The sequence below is a fragment of the Mustela erminea genome, chromosome 16 (assembly GCF_009829155.1).
Source record: "Mustela erminea isolate mMusErm1 chromosome 16, mMusErm1.Pri, whole genome shotgun sequence".
In the NCBI taxonomy this organism is placed as follows: domain Eukaryota; kingdom Metazoa; phylum Chordata; class Mammalia; order Carnivora; family Mustelidae; genus Mustela; species Mustela erminea.
The window spans coordinates 40,416,779-40,439,063 of NC_045629.1; the positions used below are offsets into that span (position 1 = coordinate 40,416,779).

At 37.0% G+C, this 22,285-nt stretch overlaps 1 protein-coding gene across 1 annotated transcript in view; it reads left to right on the plus strand.

Moving 5' to 3' along the window:
• NECAB1 (N-terminal EF-hand calcium binding protein 1) overlaps nt 1-22,285 on the plus strand; it is a 205,664-nt gene that overhangs the window by 66,969 nt on the left and 116,410 nt on the right. The window contains exon 4 of the mRNA XM_032316523.1: nt 8,298-8,323. Coding sequence (XP_032172414.1) covers nt 8,298-8,323 — 26 coding nt within the window. The remainder of the gene's footprint in view (nt 1-8,297; nt 8,324-22,285) is intronic.

A 22,285-nucleotide genomic window follows, 5' to 3' on the forward strand; every position in this document is an offset into this window, starting at 1 on the left:
TCTATTTAGTCTCCTTTTCAGTATGTGGTATATGGTATTTTTTTATGTGGTATATATTTTTATGTGGTATATGGTATTTTATGGTATATGGTGTATCTTTCTCTGCCTTATGTATTTTGTAATGCCTTCAAGGTCCATCTGTGTGTTTCCAAATGTCAGGATTCCCTTTTTCGTGTTTGAATAATATTCATAAGTATGTCTCACAACTTCTTTGTCCATTCATTCGTCTATAGGCACTTAGATTGTTCCCAAGTCTTGGCTATTGTAAATAATGCTGCAGTGCTGCAATGCATGATGTCTTCTTGAGTTAGTGTTTTTGTTTTCTTCATATAAATACCCAGAAGTGGGATTACTAGTTTCCTGAGGTCCCTCCATACTGTTTTCCATAGGGCTCTGCCAGTTTGCATTCCCAGAAGAGTGCATGAACCTTCTCTCTTCTCTGTACCCTCACTAACACTAGTTATTTATTATCTTTTTGATGATAGCCATTCTGACAGGTGTGAGGGGATAGCTCAGTGTGGATTCGATTTGCATTTCCTTGATGACTAGTGATGTTGAGCATGTTGTCATGCACCTGTTGGCCATTTGTCTTCTGAAGAATGTCTATAAAAGTCTCTGACAGTTTTTCAATTAGGTTGTTTTTTGGCTTGAGTTGTGTCAGTTTTTTATATATTTTTGTATTAACTGCTTATCAGATATGCAACTAACAAATATTTTCTCTCCTTCCATAGCGTGTCTTTTCATTTTGTTAATGGTTTTTTGTTTGTTTGTTTTCTGTGAAAAAGCTTTTTAGTTTGATAAGTTCCACTTGTTTATTTTTGCTTTTGTTGCCTTTACTTTTAGTGTTAAATCCAAATAAAGTCAAGACCAGTGACCAGGAGCTTTGTTTTTTTCAAGGCGTTTTATTGTTGAAGCTCTTAAATTTAAGTCTTTAATTTCATTTTAAATTTAAGTCTTAAATTACGTCTCATCAGTTGGAGTTCATTTTTGTATGCAATATAAGGCAGGGGCCCGGTTTCATTCTTTGCATGTGGCTGTCCAGTTTTCTGCTCACCATTTATTAAAGAGATTCTCTTTTCCCCATTGTGTATCTTTGGTCCCTTTGACATAAATTATGTATATTCATGGGTTTATTTCTGGACTCTTTAATCTGTTCTATTGGTACATGTTTTTATGCTAATAACACTATTTTATTATAGATTTGTAATATATATAGTTTGAGATCAGAGATCATGATTCTTCCAGCTTTGTTCTTCTCAAGATGGCTTTGGCTATTTGGGGTCTTTTGTAGTTCTATACACATTTTAGAATTATTCTTCCTATTTCTAAAAAATGCCACTGGAATTTTGATAGGGATTGCCTTGAATCTGTAGATTGCTTTGGATAGTATGGACACAATAATGTCCTTTCAATTCATGAGCACAGACTATCTTGCTCTTATTTGTGTCTTCAGTTTCTTTCATCAGTGGGTTAAATATATTCACAGGTTCTTTTTTTTTTCCCATCACAAATTGAGATTGCTCTCTACTGGGCTCTTAGAAGATGGTCATCTTTAGGATTCAGTTCAAAAAGTATTAATCAGGTCCCTGCCTTGTGTCTGTTCTTATTTTTAATATTTGTTATATAGTAAGTGGGAATAAGTACCTGCCCTCATGTGACTTGAGAGTTCAGTAGAGGAAAAGCCAGTGGGAGAGATCACTATCCTCTGCTTTGGTAGGTGTGATGACATGGTGCTTTAGACTGAAGAGCCCAAATGAAGGTTTGTCTATGGCTCCTCCTACAAACTACAAACACTATATAGGTTGCCTATTCTTATGGCTTTGAGGGCCCCCATGTGTTGATGACTCCAAATATTTATTATTGAGTCCAGGATTCCTATATCTAGTGGTTAAGAACATTCTTGAGTTAAATGCACCTGGGTGTGAATCTTGGTCCTTCTACTCATTAGATGTCTGACCTCAGATAAGTTACTGAACCTCACCTGAGGCCTAGTCTCCTACTTGTACAATGGGGAATCATGAAATCAGAGCTGCCGGAAGTGAGCTACCCCAGGTAAAGCTCTCAACATTGTGCCTGCATATGCCAAGTACTCCAGATATGTTGCTGCTATTTAACTTTGAATTCCTCATTTTAAAAAATTCATTATTTTTATTCTTCTCCATATTTGACTCTTTAGGGTACCATAAGCTTTCATTTCGAATTCCCAAACTTTAGTTCATCTAATTCAATATTGTAACTGCCAACTTTTGAACCAGCTCTACAGTTCACTAAATGCTAAAGGGCTATGAAAATGACACAGAAATGAAAAGGTGGTGTTACTTTGCATGTATGACTTTGGAATCTACCACAGCACATGGTAAAGCATGTATTAGCTTCCTAGGACTGCTGTGACAAACCACAGACTGGGTATCCTTAAAAAACAGAAATATTCTGGAGGCTAGTAGTCTAACAGCAAGCTGTTGGCATGCCATGCTTTTTCAGAGTTTCCAGAAGAGTCTGACTTTAATCGGTCCCAGTATTAGTGAGGTTCAGATTATTGATTGTGGTATCTCCTATAAATTCCTCCTATATAGGACACTCAAATGCAGTGTGTTCTGATCACGATAGACTCTGAGCTTGCACTTCAAGCCGGCTGCTTGCCAAATGCTGCCTCCTACAACACTCCACAGCCCTCATCTCCCATATACTTAGGACCGACCATTTCACCTGTAATTACAGGCTCTGACCCACTCTAGGTTCTAGGAATGATTTTGGCCTTCAGCAGAAGGGATTTACAGAGGTCTTACCAGTGTTTACTCAAAGTCCTGTCACACCATGTTGATTGCTTGGCCGTACATATTGCTTTGATTCTAATGACTGAGTATTTGTCTTGATTATAAGAACCATCCTAAAAAGAAACGGTAATCATGTGAGGCAATGGATGCATTGGTTAACTTGATGATGGTAATCATTTTATACTGGGAAAAAATGTTAATGTTTAAAAGGAACAATCTCCATTTCTATCCCGGTTCTGGTTTTCTTGGCTCATTGCACAGTCTAAGCCCCTGTTTGATAACCTGTGTGGTATTGCCATTCCTCTACAAGCAGGGACCTGCATTCATGCTGCCTCTTGGGTCAAGGGTCTGGTACTAAAGTAACTTGCCCCTGCCCGTGGGGACAGCTGAATAGAACCTGTTTATGAAATCCCTCTGGCCACCATTCTGTCACTGTAGTCCTTTATATGAGGGCTCTCAGCTGAGAGAGCTCACCTCAGCTTAGTTTGTATCTAGAGCATCTGCTCCATCAGAAGGGACCCCTACCATTCTAGAGGTATAGGCCTTATCCCACCTCCACCAGAGGGGACCAGACTCTTTATGACCAGTTACAGATTTACTTCATGGAATTAAAAACTATTCCAACATATCTTTAAGGTCAGAGCCTTTATCATTCTTCTGATCTCCCAATATTGCTTCTGTTGATTTTCATTAGTGTTGTTTTGTTTGGTGCGTCAGAACTAGCTGAATACATTTGCTCTGACGATGATGGAAAGACATTCTGCTCAAATGATTCTTAGTGAATTGGAAGATCATAATAATCTTTTTTAAAATGAACACTACAGTGGCTGAGCATATTTGTTTCTTAACTAGCCTGCTCGTCTGCCAATAAACCAATGTGGGCATTGCTACGGGGTTCCCATCGGGGAGTAACTAAGTGTGTTGCTCACTGAGTCACATTCTCTTTGCCTCAGATACTGTCTAGAAGTAAACATCTTTGTAAGCCGAAATTAACTCCTTCAGGTTATTAGGGAGCTTGTGGTGTGTTACAATCTGTTTTGCCAACTGAAGAAAAAGACCTATTTGCACTGGTAATATTCAGACTAACCGGTGATAAACGAGAAGACAGTAAAATATGAAGTAGGACTTAGACTGTTAAGGTTTCTGCTTAGATCCACAGTGTATTAATTTTGAAGAAGAAACTAAAAATCTCAAATATAATCAGAAGCAAAGGGGTTGAGAATGGTGGTTTTTCAGTGTGAAAGTCCTAATCCTTTGCTGTTATTTATACAGCAAACGCAGCTAAATCCTTTGAAAAATACTTCAGAGATAACTAAGAATGTTCACATGAAGGTAAAATTGTTTAGAGGTGGACTCTGGAATTGAGGGCTGGCATATGAAAGGTTATATTAGAAAGATTCTGAATTCTGAAGTAGCAATCCGTCTGCACTCCCAAATCTATTTTCTTGACAATAAACATATTTCTCAGGAGAGCAATTCAGTTCTTCAGAACATACAGTGCCCAACAGTAGAAGAGTCCAGTCAAAACAACTTCAGCTGCCCCCGAGACTTGTAAATGAATGGTGTTCAGTATATGTTGTGTCTGTGTTACACTTACAGTGTCTGAATGGTGTTTTCTTGTAAAGTTGAGAGGCAGGTCCAAACTGACAGATGTATTGTAATTTATACAAAATAGATTCATAAGTTAAATCATGTGAACCTTACCTTTTATGCTTCATCTTTTCCCAATTTTCTATTTATAATCAGAGTTTGCTTTTCCCGTTATAAATGAAACCTTATAATAAGAGAAACCAAAGATTTGGAAAACTGTAAAGAAGGCAAAAGCAAACTCATCCAAAGTCCCAGCATCCAGAAGCAGTGTGACCTGTTACTGGTATTGTTACTTAATTTTTTGCCAAGTACTTAACATATGCATTTTTTAAATTTTATATATACCATTTATATCTGGTTTTACATTTTAACCTTTTAAACATAAACTTTTTTCAAGCAATTGACAAATCTTTAGATACATTTTAATGATTATATAATGATATGCAATTTGCTTAGTTATTCAGCTAATGAACACTTAGTTTGTTTCCATTTCTCCCCCCTCACAACTGTCAGTCAGGCGGCAGTGAATGTCTTTGTTCTTTACCCCTCCTTGGCTTCTAGCTGAGAATGCATTCTGGTAGTAACACCCCTCTGCTTCTGTTTCAGTAAAGATGTTTACAATGTGACTAGCATTTTTTTTTTTAAATGTGACTTTCCATTTTTTAAAAAATGGCATAGCTGAAAGATTATAGGTTTTCTTACTATAAACATGGAAAAAAGCAGAACAATATCACACACTCTCAGATATACTGTAGGCTTATCTATGGCTTAATATTTCTTTACAACCCTGTGTTACTACAGGATGGAGCTATCTCGAAAGAAATCAGTCCTATAGAATTCACCCATGTAAGTCTACTATAAAAAGAACAAACAACACAGCACAGAAACAGCTAAATAAAGGAATGTTTGAGGGGATCACCTAAAATGCTTTAAGAACATAGCATTTTATTGAGGAACAAGTAGAACTAATGTCATGCAAATTACTCTGAACTATGTTTGATGATATATTCCATGTAATTCAGTTTCCATAATGGATTGACTGTTTTTTTCCTTTGAAATTAAAAAAAATCTCATTATGAACCTGTGAACCATTCTGAGGAAAATACAAAAACAGAGTGACCCTTAATGTCCTTTTCCAAGTCTGAAGTTCTATGGAAATACTGAGGTTAGGAAATGACATATAAGTATTAATGACCAAAATGCTTGACATGATACTAAAAATGTCTAAGTGGTCTAATTCTGAATCCAATAAGATTCCAAGCTTTGATGTTTTACCTTAAAACCCTTCCCTTCTGTGTATTCTTTTTGCTCCTCTCTCTATCACTGCCTATCCGTCCTACACTTCTGATCAAGCTCCCATTTTAGCCAATGCTTTTTTGGCTTGAAATTTTGATATATAAAGACTTGAAAATCATATCCTATGTAGGCACACTGTATTAATACTTATACACTGTAAAATTACGCACAAAAAAGTGTAAGCTTAAATATAAATACAGATATTTAAGAACTGCTGGATTTAATAATGGCATTGAATCAATATTAATCCCATCACTTGAACATAAGAGAACATATTTATTTGTAGAAACTACACCCTGAAGCATTTAGGGGTAAAGAATATCATTATCTGCAATGTATAATCAAGTGAGTTAAAGAAACATATACAGAGAAAGAATGTGGTAAGCGAAATAAAATGCCAACAACTGGGGGAATGGTTAGGTGAAGGGCCCCTTTTTTTTTGTAGGTTGGAATTATTTCAAAATAAAGTTTTAAAGGTGTGTGTGTCTGATGTGCAGGTACTTCTTCTTGCTCCCATTGGATGGCCTTGTACACCCTTTGGGTTGTATACTTCAATCTGGAATCAACTGGTCCAGACTATAGAAATAATATCCAAACTGCTCTCTAAGCCTCTTTTCATCCTCTTTTGGTCTAACCTCAACCCATCTGTTAGTGAACTTCCTAAAGTATGAATCAGATGATGTCATTCGTTTTTAAAATTCTCTGTGACTCCAAGTTGACAAGAGAACATAGAAACTTTTTAGATGATCACATGAGGCTTTTCATTGTTTTGTTCCATTTTTTCATTGATGATCTATGTTCCACTCGAAGGAACTATTCGTGTTCATAAATTTTATTGCAAATAGTGTTTCTTCTAACTGGAATGTTCTTCCTTTGCCTGCCTTTTCTACTTCTACTCAACATTTGAGATTTAGCCTCAAAATTTCATCCTCTATAGCCCCTGATAATCTTGCAATGAGCCACTTCTCTCATAGTAACTATTTTATCACATTCTAATTATTTACTGTAGAAGTCTACCTCTAAATCCAGCTGCTAGAGACAAGTGATCGGACATACTCCTTTCAGTATCTGTTGCAACCTCATTGATCTGTGGTGGTTAGAACAGTGCCTGGCACATAATGATGAATGCCTGTGGGGAAAAATGAATGAATGACTGAACAGAAACCCACACTGAAACTGCTGCAGAAGGCTTTACGTTTTCTGCCTGGTGGCAAATGCTACTTTACTAAAAGACCTGCTTAAGAGAGGAGCTATCCTTTATACAAGATCAGATATTCAGTGTCTGAGGATAAAATCCTTAATTTAAAATTAGTACAACTAGGGATGGAACTGGTTAAAAGACCCAGGGTTTGGAATGATCCTACGAGTAACCCTCCAGCCCAGCAGCCCTGCCGGCCACATAGAGGAGGACTGGATTACGACCTTCATTTACACTGGGCTTTCACCAGTGGAAGCTGAATTAAAGTCCGAGATTTTCAGTTAATTGATGTTTGCAGTTGACTTTAGTAAGTCTTTATCATCTTTCAGAGACTTTTATTCCAATTTCATTTAAACTTTTTATAATTAGGAGTGAATATTTGAATTTTATTAAATTCCCATCTGGTGTTAAGTAGGAATTTTCTCCTCTAAGTTACAATGTATCTTAGATTGATTTATTGTCAATTTTGAACCATTCTTGAATTCCTATACCATGCCTGCCATGGTCAAGACATTGTTCTAATAGGAATGAATTATATCTGCTAATATTTCATCTGCTATGCTATATTTATATATTTATCTTCATAAGACTAAGAGGTAACTATTGTTTACATGGAAATATAATTTACATGTAAATATAATGCAAAAAGACATGTGACTCTTTGTCATGTGTCAGAAATCATTCTAAACGGCATGGAGTCAAACTTACCACATAGGTTGAGTTTAGATATGGAAGTTCTAGCAGTTCTAACCAGTCAGGAATCCAGATAGCTAACATGTTTTAAGTGTTTATTTTGTGCTAGTTACTCTTATAACTGCTTTAAATGTATTAACCCATTTATATCCTATTGCATTCCTATGAAACAGAACTTACTATTCCCTCTTGTTGTCGAGGAACTGAGCCCTAGGATGTAAAGAAGTCATGGTCACATGGGTGGTAAATGGTAGAGTCAAGATTTGAACTCAGGCATTCTGGCTCCAGAGTCTCTGTTCTTCACAATTAGACAGTATTCCCCAGCATGATACTGGGGAAGACACAAACCCCAGAAATTATTTGCTCAAAGTTAGAATCTGATGTAATCATTGTTTGTTTTTTAAAATATTTTATTTATTTATTTGACAGACAGAGATCACAAGTAGGCAGAGAGGCAGGCAGAGAAAGAGGAAGAAGCAGGCTCCCCATTGAGCAGAGAGCCCAGTGACCCAGGACCCTGGGATCATGACCTGAGCTGAAGGCAGAGGCTTTAACCCACTGAGCCACCCAGGTTCCCTGATTAATCATTGTTAATGATTATTTAAGCGATGTAGAATTTATAAGAGAAATACCATAGCTACATATCATCTTTTAATATAGCTATATAGATTGGGAGGAATGACTGTATTTAAGTATATTAAAACTTAAATATTACAAAGTAACAATTTTCTTTCTTTTCTTTTCAGCAATCTTGACACAGAAGAACTATGTGGTAAGTTGTGGTATTTTGTGGGGAGAGTGGGCAATCAAACTCACTACTTGCTTTAGGACGAAAAAGAATACCATCTTATTTAAGTTTCTACATATCCTGAAATTAATGTCCTAGATTTAGAATATAGTAAAAGATAATTGAGATCTCAAGGGATTTATCTTCATCTGTGAGTTTTACTCAAGCGTGTATTTCACTGGAAAAAGAGTTGGGGCTCATTAATTTGTTCGTGGAGAAGAACTTGGTACAAATTGCACTTGGTACAATTAGTTTAACAATAGGAAATTCTCCACTAGTTTGAATATATTTTTACATCGGTGTTTAATACAACTTCACTATTCTCTTCAATTATATTGACTCTTTACTACTGTTTTTTAAAAATTGACCCCATTGACATATAAAAACAACTTTGTTCCATATCTCTGTAAACAGTTCCGGAATGTTAAATTTTACTTGCAAAACAAGTTTTGCTGGAGAGAGGAACTTCTACAGATTCCTGACTTATAGCGTCTTCATTTATTTTCTTCATCCTCATGATTGAAAACAAAAGTCAATGGCTAGGAATGTGGAAAAGGCCAATGTTTCTGAGATTTATTTTTTATGAGAAAATTATGAAGCATTGTGAGACTATTCAGTGTGAAAGAGCTATTTTTCTCCAAACACTGGGAGGTTTTAAGTTTTGTGTTTTAAGGTAATTATATAAGATAACACCTTGTCCAAGTTGAATTTTATTGTCTAGGTTTTTTAAAAATAATTTTACAGATGATTCTCTGAAACTCATAATTGAAGTCATGAGAGCTTCCTGAACATCTTATAATTCTTACAAATTTTAAGTTTGCAAAATCATCACAAAGCCCATTTTTTAAAATTTATTTATTTTCAGCATAACAGTATCATTATTTTTTCACCACACCCAGTGCTCCATGCAATCCGTGCCCTCTATAATACCCACCACCTGGTACCCCGACCTCCCACCCCCCCACCACTTCAAACCCCTCAGATTGTTTTTCAGAGTCCGTAGTCTCTCATGATTCACCTCCCCTTCCAATTTACCCCAACCCCCTTCTCTCTAACTCCCCATGTCCTCTATGCTTTTTGTTATGCTCCACTAATAAGTGAAACTATATGATAATTGACTCTCTCTGCTTGACTTATTTCACTCAGCATAATCTCTTCCAGTCCCGTCCATGTTGCTACAAAAGTTGGGTATTCGTCCTTTCTGATGGAGGCATAATACTCCATAGTGTATATGGACCACATCTTCCTTATCCATTCATCCGTTGAAGGGCAAACTTGGCATCCACAGTTTGGCGACCATGGCCATTGCTGCCATAAACATTGGGGTACAGATGGCCCTTCTTTTCACTACATCTGTATCTTTGGGGTAAATACCCAGTAGTGCGATTGCAGGGTCATAGGGAAGCTCTATTTTTAATTTCTTGAGGAATCTCCACACTCTTCTCCAAAGAGGCTGCACCAACTTACATTCCCACCAACAGTGTAAGAGGGTTCCCCTTTCTTCACATCCTCTCCAACACATGTTGTTTCCTGTCTTGCTAATTTTGGCCATTCTAACTGGTGTAAGGTGATATCTCAATGTGGTTTTAATTTGAATCTCCCTGATGGCTAGTGATGATGAACATTTTTTCATGTGTCTGATAGCCATTTGTATGTCTTTATTGGAGAAGTGTCTGTCCATATCTTCTGCCCATTTTTTGATATGATTGTCTGTTTTGTGTGTGTTGAGTTTGAGGAGTTCATTATAAATCCTGGATATCAACCTTTTTACAATATGAGAAGACAAGGTTCCAAGAAAATAACTCTGAACAACACAGATGATAATCAGCACAAGCTTTCCAATTTTCCAGTCGTAAAACAGTTTTCTCTTCCTTCATAGTGTCTCTCTCTCTCTCTCTCTCCATAGTGTCTCTCTTCAGTTGGAAGAATCCAACTGAAAATTTGTTTATGCAGAAGCAAGGTATCTGATACCAAAGCAGTTCATGATTTTGTTAACTATGAAGCACTAGTAAAGAAAAACAGGGAAAATCCTGACGTGGTTTACACATAATCTAACCATGACCCATCCACCCATGGGTATTAAACTGTGTTAAGTGGACCAAAGGGCCCATGGGAACCATGGCCACCAGTCTCTCTATAGAATATCAATCACTGTAAAGGACAAGTTGTGATCCATTGTCATTCACGTGTAGATGGTCCCCCTCAGGGAAGTGGGGAGATGAAGTGGAAAACTGAGAAGATTATCTTGATAATTTTGTGAGGTTAGGAGATCCATTTGCCTCAAGTGTCTAGATAGGGCAGGCCAAAGTAATGATTTCCTCAAATCATCCAGATCATTCTTTTTGTTTTCTACTCAAACTTGCCTACATAGACATGTCTTATGAGAACAAGGGATTTTAGCATAAAACATTTAGTGGCTCTTCTTTTTGCCACTAAGTTTGCTATGTTGTTTATGTATTGTCATTAAGATGTGCATATTACATTATCCTCTCTCAGTATGATCCTGTATCTTTACCGAATCCTCTGCAAAAAAAATGTTCAATTTGCCTTCTACAATAACAGAACTAGATTAGGAACCTACTGTGCATTTACTGGAAAAAGCTTTGACAGTGATTTTCCCCATAATTAGGAGAGTAGGATATGGGTTTTGTTTTTGTTTTTCTTTTTTAAGAGAGAGCATGCACGCAAGTTTGGGGGGTGGGGTGGGGCAGAGGGACAGGGACAGAGAGAGAATCCCCAGCAGCCTCCACTCCCAGCCAAAGCCTGATGTGGGGCTTGGTTTCAAGACTCTGAGATCATGACCTGGGCCGAAATCAAAAGTCAGATGCTAAACCGACTGATCCAGGCAACCCCTAGTATATGGGGTTTTAATGCAACCAAATTTCTCTGTATTTTTAAACCCAGTGATTGTACTCCCAATCATGTGTTATAATCCTCCCCCTCTCTGTTCAAGAACATGCATTTTAATTTCCAGAGTATAGTTTCGTGTCTTGTTATTTTGTAAATACAAAGTAAATATTTAAGTTGGAGTCTAATCAAAACCAAATGCTTCAGTGCAAGTGAGTAAAATCTGTCGACTCACACCCCGCACAAATTCCCCTTTGTGCATGGGAGGGATGGCACTTAGATCAGTATGGAAAGCAGATTTCATGTGCTTTTTCAAAGAAGCAGTTAAAAGGTCCAGGTATCTAAAAGTTTCATTCTGTTGCTTTTACTTAATTTGTTCATTTACTAAATGATAGACCTAGAAATGAAAAACTATAAAGTATCGGTTTGTTTTAGTTATGAAAATAATACTTAGTTTTTAAGATTTAATAATACAGAATTACTTGGGCATTTAAGATGGAATGTCAGTCTCCTTTTTCCCCTCCCTGCTTTTTCCCTAATCTCTGCTGCTTGGAGCATCGCCTTCCAGATATTTTTATTCATAAGTTGACATTGATATATATGTCTTGATAGATAATTTTCCAACAGTGAGGTCATGCTATATGATCAGTGTAACTGCACACTGTTCATTTTATTACAAAGGTTGCAAATGTGCTGCATTCACCTTCAGTTTTTTAGTCACACCCTCTTTTGTGGATTTTCAGGGTTTTTTCCAACGTTTCCCTTGGACAAAGTGCACTGAAGTAAACATCCTCATTTGTATTATCTTTGTACTCTTGTATGAGTAGTTCTATATGGTAGATGCCTAGAGGTGTCATGACTTGGTCAAAGACTCGTCAGGCTGCACACCCACCAGCAGTGCTGAGCCATTGCACGTGCTTCACTCTTCCCATAATTGGGGAGGCCTGCCCAAATAGTAGCTGTCGGCCATATCTTACCAGTCAGTACATAACTCAATTACAACTAGGTATTTGTGTTTGAACTCTAGCTTTGAGTCTTTGGTTTTCTGTTCATTCCATCTTCAGCTGTGATCTAAAATCTATCAGGAGTAAAATTATTACTTTCCTGATCCTACCCCAGGCTGAAGGATAGAGGCTGCCCGAATGACCTCAGTGTGACCCCTGGGCAGTGCTGAGAGGTATCCATGCCTCACAGGTCAAACGCTGGAAAATCAGAAGTCAGTATTCCTCTTCCATACTATTAGAGCTGTAGCTTCCTGGCACATTTATAAAATGGTGAAAAAGAGGGCCCAGTCCATTAAACATCTGAGTCTTAATCTCAGCTCGGGACTTAATCTCAGAGTTGTGAGCTCTAACCCTGAATTGGGCTCCATGCTGGCTGTGGACCATACTTTAAAAAAAAAAAAAAATCACTAAAAATGAGCTGTAAAACATTTTGCATGACACTCCCCAACTCTCCATTCTCTTTCATTTCCGTATTTTCCTCCTGATCTAGTACACTGCTTGGGAAGCTATAGCAAGGTTCATGCTATAGGATTCTGAACTCATGAGACTGCTTTGTGAGCTCAGTTCCCAGTGTGACCTTGGTGGAGGGTATGGGGCTCTGGTTCTGACTTGAAATTCTTAGGCCAAACCTGAAAACATGATCACCTGGAGGATTAAGATGCAGACTAAGAAAATAAGACAAAGCTTGGTGATGTGACGCCACCAGTTAGGTAGAGCAAGGAAGGGAGAAACTAACCTTTAGTGAGCATATTATTAGTGAAGATGTTGCATTGAATTTCCATGAAATACTTTGCTTTCTGACAGTCAGCTTGTCGAATATGTCTGCTTATAAATGGTGCTCTATTCTCCTATAAAACAATGTTCAAACTCTTACCTTTCAAAGATTCTTCACTTAAACGGATGAGACTACTTTGCCACACATTTCCATATGTGCTATACAATTCTGCTTTGCTCTTGCCTATGGAACTCACACGCAGGTTTCAATAAAAGTAGATTCCTCCAGGAAATCATTCTAGTTCTTGGGGGATGGGAGTTTGGGGTTCTGTTTATTTATTTATTTTTAATCCCCAGACGGAACTATGCAGCTCTTTTAATTTTGTCTTTTGATACTATAGCAAATCATATTATAGTCTTTAGGAAAAAGTTCCCTACAAGCAAAAAATGTAAAAGGAATTCCACATATAATGGGTTATTTGGGGACTGTCCTGACAGAACATATATTCAGCACTTTAACTGTACTCTGTAGATACGGAGTTGAAAGGATAGATGTCACCCTGAGGGAGTGTCACCATCTTCACTCCTGACCCATTGGGGCACATGGGAAGTGAAGCTCTGAGCCCAGGCTGCAGATGAAGAGTACATCTTGAGAATGAGGTGTGTTCAGAGGTCCTGGGCCCTTTCTCTGGAAGGCCAGAGCTGTGCTGGCTCTTCTGGTCAGCCTCAGACCCTGAACTTACAAATAGGCTGTTAGATAAGAGAATAGAGCCAGATTACAGAGGGCTGAAGGATAGAGGCTGCCTGAATGGCCTCAGTGTGACCTGAACAGCTGGAACCCACTTCAGATGCAGGCCTGAATGTGCCCCACATGGGACAGTCGTTGTTGTTTGAGAATGATGGACAGTTCCCACGTTTGGGTCACTTCATCACTAATTTCTGCTTCTCTGGAGCTCCTGTTCTGCATTATCAACCACTAGTGCTCCCTCAGGCTGGCACACAGAGGCCCCCCAGGTTGGAGCTCCCCTCCATGCCCAGAGTCTATAAAGGTGGGCACCATTTCTGCTGTATAGCTGTCTTCAGCCCTCATATCCAGTCCCTGGACACGTGATTCTGCTGCTCTCACAACTTCCTATTCCAATCACCTCCACATCCATCCCTGCCCTGACATAAATCCCTACCTCCTGTCTGGAATTTTACAGGATCTCCCATCTGGCCCATGGCTTGAGTATCTCTCAGTGGTCATGCTATCAACAAACCAGAGTTTTAATGAACCAGTATATATTCTGGATCTTTCTTTCTCTCTAATGCTATGATTTGAGGACCAAACTCCTTTGCCCAGCTCACATTGGAATTGTGATTCAAATGAGGCATGGGAGCACAGTAACAGGAAGAAAACCATCTAAGCTCAGCCACTTGTGAAGCCATCACAGGTTTTCTTTCCCTGCCTGTCACATCTTTGGGTATGCAGCCATACTGCGGAAATTTCAAGTTCCTACCTACCCTCTCCCCATAGCTTTGGCATGGCTTGGGGTCCTTGTTCTGTGGTGAAATCACTCCTGGCAATTCACTCTACTCTTGTCTCTCCTGATGGTGTGTCACCAGTATTTCTCAAACATTCCACAGCATATCCAGGATAACCTTTCTCATGAGAATATTGGAGGGGGTCACTCTACTTTTCAAAATTGTCCTATGCCTTCCCATTTCCTCTAGTAATTCTCAAATTTATTCTAGCTCCTAATCTATCCTGGTATATCTATAAAACATGGCGATTTCTTGGCCTTAACCCAAATTTTGATTCAGCTATGAGACTTTCTCACTATTCCTTTCTAACAAGTACTCTAGGGCAGGGCTTTTCAAACTTACATGAGCCTACAGATCCTCTGCGGGCATACTAACATGAGGATTCTGATTCAGTAGTTCTAAATGGGCTTCAAATGCTACATTCCTTTTTTTTTTTTTTTTTTAAGGATTTATTTATTTTAGAGAGAAAGTGCATAGGGGTGAGGAGGAGGGGCAGAAAGCAAGGGAGACAGAATCCCAGGCAGACTTCCGGCTGAGTGCGGAGCCTGAGGCAATGCCAGATTTTATCCCATGACCCTGAGATCAGGACCTGAGCTGAAATGAAGGGTCAGATGCATAACAAGTTGAGCAACCCAGACATACCAAGATGCCACATTCTAACAAGTTCCCAGGACATACTGATGCTGCTGGTCTGGACCACAGCTTGAGCATTGAGGCTCAAGAATTCTCTAGAAGATTCTGATGCACTTGATCAGAAACTGACCTAGACTTCAGGATAAATTTAGAGCACTAGCAGGGAATACATGCAACGTATCCAGCTTCCTCTCTCATCAGTGACTTCTGGCATCCTGCTTCCTCGTTGCTTTTCTTCTCAAATATCTTTCATTCTTGTCCTTTGTGTCTCAGCAAGGCTGACCAACATGTGTTCCTGCAAATATGACAAGAGATTCCCTGCTTCCATGCCTTTGTTTATCCTTCCTCTAGTTATCCAGCAGATTAAGTCCGGCTCATCTGTTAGTCCAGGCCTTGTCATGCCTGCTCAGTGAATCTGTCTCTGATTCCCTGCAGGTGGACTTCAGCATTCTTTCACCCTAATTTTTGGGGGGGGAGGGTTACGGGGGGGATATTAATCTGAAAATATCTTTATTTCACGGTAGGGTACTGCAGTGTGTGGTTTTAGATTAATCAACATAACATTAATTTCAGGCATATAGCAATGATTTGATATTTATTTATATTATGAAATGATCATTACAGTAAGTCTAGTTAACATCCATCACTACGCAGTTTATTTTATAATGAGAACTTTAAGATCTATTCTCTTAGCAACTTTCAAATAATTAATACAGTATTATTAACTATAGTCACTGTGTTGCACTTTACATCCCCATGACTTATTTTATAGCTGGAAATTTGTACCTTTTGATTGCCATCATTTGTTTCACCCACCCGGTAATCTGTTTTCTGTATCTAAAAGTTTATTTTTTTTAAATCCATAAACAAGTGAGATGATATAGTATTTGTATTTCTCTGACTTATATCACTAAGCAAAATGTCCTCAAGATCTATCCATGTTGTTGCATATGACAAGATTTCTACCTTTTCATGAGTAATTAATATTCCATTGTGTATATATAACTACATTTTCTTCATCTAGTTACCCATTGATGGATGCATACTTGCTTCCATATTTAGCTGTTATAAATAATGGTGCTCTGAACATGGAAGTACTTGAGGGTTTTTCTGAGTTAGTGTTTTTGATTCCTTTGGATAAATAACCTGAAGTGGAATTGCTGAATCATACAATAGTTCTATTCTTAATTTTGGGGGAACCTTCACACTACTTTCTATAGTGACTGTGTCAATATACATTCCCACCAACATTGCACAAGTGTTCGCTTTTCTCCACATTTTCACCAACACTTACCTACTGTCCTTCTGATAATCCACGTTCCAACAGTTGATATCTCATTGTGCTTTTGATTTGTATTTCCCTAATGATTAGCTATGTTGAACACCTTTTCATGTACCTTTTTGCCATGTGTATGTCTTCTTTGGGAAAATGTCTGTTCTAGTCCTCTGCCCATTTTAGTTTTTTGTTGGTTTTTGCTATTGTGCTGTATGAGTTCTTTATATATTTTGGATATTAACCCTTAACCAGATGTATGATTTGCAAATTCAGTCCCAGCAAGTTGCATTTTCATTTTGTTTCCTTTGCTTTGCAGAAGCTTTGTACTTTGATGTAATTCCATGTGTTTGTTTATAATTCGTTGCCTTTGTTTTTGGTGGCAGATCCAAAAAAATCATTGTAAAGACTGATGTCAAGGAACTTACCAACTATGTTTTCTTCTAGGAGTTACATGGTTTCAGGTCTTAAACCTAAATCTTTAATCCAGTTTAAGTTGATTTTTGTGTATGATGAAAGATAGGGTCTCAGTTTCTTTTTCTTTTGTACACAGCTGTCCAGGTTTCCTAGTACCATTTATTAAAAAGACTGCCCTTTTTCTCGTTGTATACCTTGGCTTCTTTGTCATAAATTAGTTAGCCATATATGCATGGGTTTATTTCTGGGCTATTTTGTTCTATTGATCTGTGTGTCCTTTTATGCCAGTAACATACTGTTTTTGATCACCATAGCTTATAATACAGCTTTAAGTTGAGAAGCATGATGCCCTTCAGCTTTGTTATTTCTCAAAATTGCTGTTACTATTTAAGATCTTTTGTGTTTCTATACAAATTTTAAGATTTTTTTTTCTATTTCTGAAAAATGCATTGGAGTTTTGATAAATTTTGAAGTGAATCTGTACATTGTTTTGGATGATATGGACTTTTTAACAATATTCTTCCAATCTCTGAATACAGACTAATTTTCCATTACTTGTCTTCAATTTCTTTCATCAATATATTACAGTTTTTTTAGGTTGTGTGCAGATTTTTATTTCTTTGGTTAAATTTATTCTTAGATATTCTTTAAATGCATTTAAAACAGGATTTTTTAAAATTTTCTAGTAGTTCAGTATTAGTGTACAGAAATACATCTGATTTTTACATATTTTTGTATCATGTTACTTTACTGAATTTGTTTATTCTAACAGTTTTTTGATAGAGTCTTTAGAGTTTTTATATAAAAATTATATATATATATATATATCTCCTGTCAAATAGTTACAGTTACCCTTCCTTTCTGCTTTGGATGACTTTTCTTTATCATGCCTAATTGCTTTGGCTAGGACTTCCAATACTATGTTGAATAAAAGTGGTTTTGTCTTCTTTCTGCTCTTAGAGAAAAAGTTTTCACATTTTAGCACTGATACGATGTTAGCTGTGAGCTTGTCATATTTGTCCTTTATTAATGTTGAGATATGTTTCACCTATTCATATTTTGAGTTTTTATCATGAATGGGCATGGAGTTTTGTCAAATACTTTATTGATGTTTATTGGTGTTGAACTATCCTTTCATCTCTGGAAAAAGTCTACTTGATGGTGTATGATCCTTTTAATGTATTGTTGATTTCAGTTAGCTAATATTTTGTTGGGGATTTTTGCATCTCTGTTCATCAGGAATGCTGACTTGTAGTTTTCTTGTAGTGACCTTGTCTGGGTTTGGTAGGAGGATGATAAGGCTTTCTAAAGTGAGTTTTGAAATAGTCCTTTTCTTACTTTTTTTTTTTTCTTTTGAGGAATTTGAGAAGGTTTTGTATTGTTATTTAAATGTTTGGTAGAATTCACCAGTGAAGCCATTTGGTCCTGGACTTCTGTTTGGGGGACTTTTGATTACTTAATCAATTTAATTACTAGTAATTGTTCTATTCAGATTTTCTATTTTGTCATGAGTCAGTCTTTGTAGGTTATATATTTCTTTTCTAGGAATTTATCCAAGTCCATCTTGTTTCAGTATATAGTTGTTCATAGTAGTCTCTTATGATCCTTTGTATTTCTATTGTATCAGTTATAATGTCTCTTTCTATTCTGATATTTAGTCCTCTTTTTGTTTTTCTTGGTGAATCTAGCTAAATGTTTGTCAATTTTGTTTATCTTTAAAAAAAAAAGAACTCTTACTTTGATTGATTTATTGACTTTTAGGTCTCTATTTCATTTATTTCTGCTCTGATCTTTGTTAATTTGTTCATTTTACTAACTTTGGGTGTCATTTGTTCTTCTAGTTTCTTGAGGTACAGAGGTTGGTTTTTTGAGATCTTTCTTATTTCTTGGTATAGGTAGGCAGTTAGCTGTATGAACTTGCCTTTTAGAGCTTTTTTTTCTACATCCCATAAGTTTTGGTATGTTGTATTTTCACTTTCTTTGTCTCAAGTTGTTTTTGGCATCCTCTTTTGGTTTCTTATTTGATTCATGGTTGTTCAGAAGCATGTAGTTTAATCTCTACATATTTGTGAATTTTCATTTTCATCTTGTAAGTGATTTCTAATTTATATCATTGTGGACAGATAAGATGCTTGGTATGATTTCAGTCTTCTTAAATTTATTAAGACTTGTTTTGTGGGGGTGCCTGGGTTGCTCACTTGGTTAAACAACTGCCTTCTGCTCAGGTCATGATCCCAGGGTCCTGGGATCAAGCCCCACGTCAGGCTCCCTGCTCAGTGCAGGGAATTATTATGTAATTTTTTTAATGTAATGTTTATTATGTAACTGTTTCTCCCCTTCCCTCTGCTCCTCCCCCTGCTAGTGCTCTTTCTCTCTCTATGTGTGTCAAACAAATAAAACCTTTAAAAAAAATTTTGTTTTGTGACCCAGCATATTCTTTATCCTGAGAAATGGTCTTTGTGTAGTTGAGAAGAATTTGTATTTTGTTGCTTTTGGATGGAATGGTTTGTGTGTGTGTGTGTGTATGTATGTACATACATATGTATGTGTGTATACATAGTCCATTTGGTCTAATATGTCATTTAAGACCATTGTTTCTTTATTATTTTTCTGTCTGAATGATTTATTCATCAATTGACCAATAAGTGGTATATTAAAGTCCCTTACTATTATTGTATTACTTTCTATTTCTCTCTTAGATCTGTTGATATATATCTTATATATTTATGTGCTCCTATGTTATGTGCGTACATGTTTACAAATGTAAATTTCTTTTGGTGGGTTGATCCTTTATCATTACATAATAACTTTCTTTGTCTTATAATCTTTGTTTTAAAATTTATTTTATCTGATATAAGTATAGCTACTCTAGCTTTCTTTTGGTTTCTGCTTGCATGGAATATCTTTTCTTATCCCTTCACTTTCAGTCTATGTTCTTATATCTCAAGTAAGTCTCTTGTTGGCAGCATATATAAAATCCATCCATGCATTCTGTCTTTTGATTGGAGAATTTAGCCCATTTATATTTAAAGTAAACATTGATACATATGTGCTTATTTATATATTGTTGATTGCTTCCTGATTGTTTTGTAGTTCCTCTGCTCTCCTTTCTTTTTCTCTTTTTTCCTTTGTGATTTGATGTTTTTCTGTAGTGGTATGTTTCAGTTTTTTCTTTGTGTGTGTGTGTGTCTACTATAGGTTTTTGCTTTGTGGTTACCATGAGGTTCACATAAAACAATTTATAAATGTCTGTTTTAAATTGATAACAACTTAAATTTGAATACATTCTGAAGCACTACAATTTTATTCCCTTACCACCATGAAACCTTTCATGTTTTAGATGCCACAATTACATATTTTTATCTTGTGTATCTGGTAACAAGTTACTGTAGTTATTATTATTTGAACTCTTTCCTATTTTATCTGTCATATTAGCTTTGTAAGTGATTAACCTCCATCTTTCCATCATGAGATTATTCTGAATTTTACTATACTTTTCCCTTTATATATCATGCCACTCTCTTCCAAAGTTTCTGCTAAAAATCTGCTTATAGTCTTATAAGGGTTCCTTTGTACCTAACAAGTTGGTTTTTCTCTTGATTCTTTTAAGATTCTCTCCTTGCCTTTAACTTTAAACAGTTTAATTATAATGTGTCTTGGTGAGTGTAACTGTGGCTACACCTTAATGGGAACTTAATGGGTTTCCTGGATCTGTATGCCTGTTTCCTTTCCCTAGGTTGGAAAAGTTTTCAGTCATTATTTTTCCAAACAAGAGTTCTTCCCCTTTCTCTCTTTCTTCTCCTTCTGGGACCCCTATAATATAAATATTGGTCCACTTGATGATTTCCTATAAGTCTCCTAAGCTATGCTGACTCTTTCTTTTTGCTGCTCTGATTGGAAAATTTCCACTGCCCTTTCTTCAAATTTGCTGATCCTTTCTTCTGATTCATCTAGTCTGCTTTTGAAGCCCTTTATTGTACTCTTCACTTTAGTTATTGCATTCTTCAATTCTGTTACTTCTATTTGGTATTTTGTATCTTTGTGAAATTGTAACTTTATTCATTTGTTCTTCCAAGTTTGGCTGTCATTTTTATAACCACTCTTTTGAACTCTTCATTAGGTATATCACTAATCTCTATTACAGTCTTTTTTCTGAAGTATTTACTTTATTCTTTCATTTGGAACATATTCCTCTGTTTCTTTATTTTTCTTGACTCTCTAAGTTGGTTTCTGTGCTTTAGATTCAAAAAACAAAACAAAAACAAAAAAAACCCTACACCTCTTCCAGTCTCAAAGGAGTGTTCTCTGATAGGAGGTGTACCTTATCTTTCAACCCTGCCATAGCTATTGGTTTCTCTCAAATCTTGTTGAAGTAACCTACTTCATTCTAGTAGTTCCCAGTAAATGAGGGTGTGCCAAGGCTGATCAGTGTCCTAAAGAGGAGGATCTCAATCAACACCAACAGTTAGTCTACAGCATCAGACCCTTACGTAACAGCTTTTAACCTTTCAGGGGAAGGCAGGAGATGGTGATCTCTGTTGCTCCCTCTGCACAGATCACTGGGTGATAACCACTTAAGAACTGTTTCTTTCTTTGCTATGATCCTATTGAACTCATGAACACAAGCCCTGCTGGCCATCAGAGCCAGGCTATCGAGGATGTGCTCTCTTGGCAAAAGCCCCAAAATTCTGGGTGCCAAACGTGTCCATAAGCTCTTTTCTTTAAAGACACCTATGACCTGGAGTAGGGCTAAGAGGGAGCACATAGGTAATGATGTCGACATTCGCATTCTCTGGAGAGGATTTTTGTTGGCCCCTAGTTGTGTGTTTAATTATAAGCCTGCTTCTCATACTATAGCTATGAAGGTAAGCTAGTGGGACTTTTTCTCAGAAAGACTATAGGTGTATTTCAGTCTGCCATCTCTGTGCTATGCCATGGGGATAGGGGGCTACCTAGTTAAGAACTCTTTCACCATGACCCTATGGGGCCCACAAATGTTATCCCCTCTGGCCACTAGAGCAAAGTAATACAGGGATGTCCCCTGCTTTTCCCTGTACTTTGGTTATATTTTGTACCTGATTTCTTGAACCGTTTTCTGGAATAATGACCATATGTATAGCAGTTGTTGCAATATTTATTTCCCCTATCTGTTTACAGTATCCTTAAATATTCTGTCTTCTTTGTATTCCAAGCTTTTAGTACAACCCATCTGGCACACAGAAAGCACTAAATAAATGTGTGTTAAGTCCTGGAATGACCAAATGAACCTTCACCATCATGAAGTGGAGGGTAGGAATCTCTCCTAATATATATATTAAGTGTCTCTGGCTCCTTCATCTAATTTCCTTCTTTGAGTTCATTGGAGCCCTACTTGCCCTGGGCCACATCCCCATTGGTAAATTATAAAACAATTTGAGTGGCACTGACCTACACCACCTCAAAATAACCCTATCCTTAATCTCCTATCCAGGGCTTGGGTGTTGTAGTTCTCTCTGTTCTGAGAGTTATTTTCTTTGTGTTCTAGTATATTGCTTG